This window comes from Morone saxatilis, unplaced genomic scaffold (assembly GCF_004916995.1).
Source record: "Morone saxatilis isolate NCDOM2014 unplaced genomic scaffold, NCSU_SB_2.0 Contig2, whole genome shotgun sequence".
NCBI lineage: Eukaryota > Metazoa > Chordata > Actinopteri > Moronidae > Morone > Morone saxatilis.
The window spans coordinates 9,080,750-9,084,977 of record NW_023339762.1 but is presented as its reverse complement, the minus strand read 5'-3'; the positions used below and the strand labels follow the sequence as shown (position 1 = coordinate 9,084,977).

Here is a 4,228-nt window from a genome sequence, read left to right as displayed (position 1 = left end):
GCTGTGGCTCAGGTGGTAGAGCGGGTCGTCTAGGGTCACTGGTTCGATTCCCATTACCCAAATCGTAGCTTTAGATGGGAAGATCTGCATCGCTCCTGATGAGCAGTTGGTATCTTGTAAGGCAGCCTTTGCCATCAGTGTTTGAATGGGTGAACGAGACAAGTGTTGTAAAGCGCTTTGAGTTGTCAGTAGACCAGAAAAGCGCTGTATAAAAACAAACCATTTATTTAATGGTTGTGTAGATTTATGGACTAATATACTGATGTTCTCTACGCCAGCTGATTGTGGGCTTGTAACATATAACTGCTCACCCTGGATTAAAACAAACTTTGTGTTGGTTCATTCGTTCTCTTGGTATCAAACGTTTACGTGAGCAAGTCAAACATTTGACAGTTTTTAAATGTACCAAAAAGTCAAAGTCCATCCTCCAAAGAATAAAATGTCCCTGGTAAGTTAATGTTGAAACACTGGCTCACATTCTTCAAATATTCTCAGTGCCTTAACTGTGAATCCAAATGCAGCATCAGCCTTTATGCGGTGCACAAAGATGGCTTTCAGTGTTTACCTGTACTCTTGCTCGAACAACATCCATGGGGTTGGTGATGGTGGAGGCGGTTGCTGCTGCCATTGGTCCTGCCAAAGCCTGCAGAATCAGATGGGGGCACCCGCTTGGCGCCATCAAGGACAGTTGCTCTGTGAACGCAAAGGATATAAAAACAGTGTAAGGCCAATATATTTCACTTAAGAGCACTGCCAATTAAAGTGCTGAACAACATTTCAGTCAGTCTCACGTGCATGTACCAGACTTACCTGCGTAAAAATGATAAAAAGGCCACCAGAGTGCACTGTTTGGGATGTACGTGAGTAGCGATGCCACGTAGCCCCTGTAAAATCCTCTGAAGCCATCGGCAGCAAATATCTGCACCGTAATGTCACGGGTTTGCCCGAAAGTCAGTCTGCGTTTGCTTGCTGCGAGCATCATTTTGGGTTTGGGCTTGAAGCGAGTCAGGTGTTCCCCCTGTCCTTGCATCATAAGTTGCTGAGACACCACGTCTATGGGCACCGTGATGGTCTGGGCCACCAGGGACGCCGCCCCTCCTGCCACCACCGACTTCACCGTGTTACTGGGCGAGTACTGGGACACATACTTGCGCACCAGTTCATAGGTGGTGATATAAGCCTGTCCTGACACCAGGGTGAACGTATTGACCATGAAACCACGGTACAGGCCTTGCACACCCTCTAACCTCAGGATCTTGCAGAAAGCATCCAAGGTTCCAGAGTAGAGGGCCTTCCCCTTCTGCACCTGGAGCCGAGTGCGGATGAGGCTGGCTGGGTAGACGGTGGCCCTGGTGGTCAAGGTCATGAACACACCCAGGGAGTAGAACTTCCTCTTGTCCAGGTCCTCCCATTCGATAATCTGGATGGCACCTTTCTGCTGCATAGTGCCGGCTAGGGCAGCGCTGCCCCCCTAAAGCCACGTATCTGCAGTCATCAGTCCTCCTACCGCCATCACACCTGCAACCAAGAACATTCAGCCTTAGTAACGCTCTTTGATCGGATGTAAGAACCCGCTGGTGACTCCCAAATATTAATTTATTCATTCAGAATTTGGACTGTCTGATCCCAGCGCCGAATACAGGGCCCCTCACACAATAAACGGCGTGAATAGGACCTCAACTAATGATATGAATGATCCACCAACTATTTTCTTACTTAATTGATTATTTGTTTGTTCTAAACAATCTCATAATTTTGTGAAAAATACAAAAGTGGACATCTGAAAATTGCTTGTTTTGTTCGAGTACTAGTACAAAACCCAACAACAAGCTGGAACAAGTAAATTCTGGACAAATGTAAACTTAATTTTTAAAATCAATTGATCAATTATAAAACTTGATAATTACTTTTCTGTTACTCTAAATTATTTCAGCCCTGTGGTGAATCAAACAACTCACCTGACAATGCCCAGAGATGATTCTTGTCCCCATACTGTTGTTGTTGTTACATTATTCAATGACGTTTCTTTTTTATTGTTAATAAGCTTCAAAACTATTACATATAAATCTCACAACTAGCGCAGTATAACCTAGTTCTGTTTACATTATGCACTAGTTATACATTACACAAATACATAAAATAATATCAGAGCACACCAAAGTGGCACTGCTTGAATTCTCAGTTCATGACAGCATCCGATAAATCTCTGCAGCAATAATGCAACGACCCACTGCTGCGTTAGAACTGGGGGATTCTTGCTTTATTCACATTCAGACCATTGACAGTATATAGTTTAGGGTCGGTGTATATAAAAGGCTCATTCACAGATTCACAACAACATTTAAGGGGAAAGACTGATGGACCTGACAGACCTGTGACAGCTTTCTATCAGAAAACAAACAGCTGGAATGAGCATGTTACATGTGAGAATACATATGGAGCATCCTACATTACGTCTATGAAATAGGACAGAGGGGGGCAGTTTCTCTGCACAGACCAGCATGCTATTACAATGCACCCTACAGGACAACTTCTGTACAGCTGGTGTTCAGAGCAGTGCAGGCCAGAAGGACAGACAGCAACACAATAAACACGATTTGTTCTCACCTTTAACTACACATTAGCAATCAGACACCGTTTAATACTGAGATTCAACATGTTTAACATTGTCTAATACTGTCTAACATGTTAAATATGGTCCAACATGTTTAATATTGTCTGTTATTGTCTAATACTGTCCAAAATGTTTAACATTGTCTAATCTAACATGTTTAATATGGTCTAATAATGTCAGTGCAGGCCAGTAGGATAGACAGCAACACAATAAACACGATTTGTTCTTATCTCAAACTACACCTTATCAGTCGGACACCGTTTCATAACACTGAGATGTATCATTGTCTAATAGTGTCTAACATTGTTTAATATGTTTAATATAGTCTAATACTGTCTAATAGTTTCTAACAGTGTCTAACGTTGTCTAATGTTGTCTAAAACGTTTAATAATATCTAATCCAACATGTTTACTGTGGTCTGATCCGCGGACGGTGAAGCAAAGGGGAAGCACGTGTAATGTCAGAGTGTACTCGCCGTGCTGGCTAACAACATGTCGGATATTTCAGCTGCAGTTCACAGAAACACGAGAGAGAAAACACGAGAGAGAAACACACCGACGGTACCGCTACCTGTTAAAGGCTCATGTTCGCCCTCCGCCTCCACCGTCACTGTCGCGAAACTGAGCTGCTCGGTTAAACTCACACGGTCTGCTCTCATACAAGGTGGGTCATGTCTTCCGTCCATTACTGCTGAGAACAAACATAGTCAAAGGTTAAAGGTCACAGGCTGTGTTTCACCGCAGCGCGTTGTTATGTGTTAAAATAAAAAATATTTTTATAGCTCGACATTTTGGTCTCAAACCGACCGCTGTATCTCTTATATTTAATTAACGAGAGGTTTGTTTAGCTAGTTTGACAAAGATGATGCATTCATGGCCCGATGCAAACGTAGGAACTGGAAGTACTTCAACAACCAATGAACAAACAAAGCGTCAAATGTCTAAATATAGCCATGGTGCAGACCTGCTGAGGTCATTTACTGAAGTAGAATAGTGTTACTTATTTGAAGCATTGACAGTCACACTTGCTATTTTGTTTTTTGAGTCGGCTCACATCATACTCTAAAGACAAACGCCAGTTCTTTTGTTGAAGTAAGAATACAGCAATATAATAATACTCCATTACAAGTAAAAGTCCTGCATCAGCTAAATGTGAGTAAGAATCAAAGTGCTCATCATCATTATGCAGCAGAATGTTCCTGTTATACAGTATTATTTTGTTATTCATGCTGATGTAAACAGCATTTGAATGCTGGGCTCATATAAAACAGAAACCCAGACTAATACATTGAAGGATTAAGTAATGGAAACATGGTTTTTGCTTGCAATAATATGTTTATGTATTAATATAGAGATGTAATATAACTATAGACTATAGTATAGAATATAAAATAAAATATAATAAATAATAAAAGCAAGTCAATGTAACATTAACATAATACTACTACTGTACAATGTTCTGCACTTTAAGTTATATGTTACATTTCAGTTATATTTTATATTTTAAGTTTATATTTTAATTTTTATATTTTAACTTTATTGTATTGTTCTATTTGTGTGTTGTCTAAAGGGAGTTGGGCAAAGTAAGTTTTTCATTGTACGTATAAACCACTG

At 40.8% G+C, this 4,228-nt stretch overlaps 2 protein-coding genes across 3 annotated transcripts in view; one reads left to right on the top strand and one right to left on the bottom strand.

The window, feature by feature from the left end:
* Window positions 1-3,484, bottom strand: part of slc25a44a (solute carrier family 25 member 44a) — a 6,178-nt gene extending 2,694 nt beyond the window's left edge. Inside the window, exons 1-3 of one of the 2 annotated variants that reach the window (XM_035664681.1) lie at window positions 3,186-3,484; window positions 811-1,518; window positions 566-693 (exon numbers count right to left, since the gene is read on the bottom strand). In XM_035664681.1, the coding sequence (XP_035520574.1) occupies window positions 566-693; window positions 811-1,444 (762 nt within the window). In that variant the 5' untranslated portion in view covers window positions 1,445-1,518; window positions 3,186-3,484. The other variant, XM_035664682.1, reaches the window with a different exon arrangement.
* A 161-nt stretch (window positions 3,485-3,645) lies between these two features.
* Window positions 3,646-4,228, top strand: part of ireb2 (iron-responsive element binding protein 2) — a gene marked incomplete in the record, with an annotated part of 15,164 nt that continues 14,581 nt past the window's right edge. The window contains 1 exon segment of the mRNA XM_035664679.1: window positions 3,646-3,766.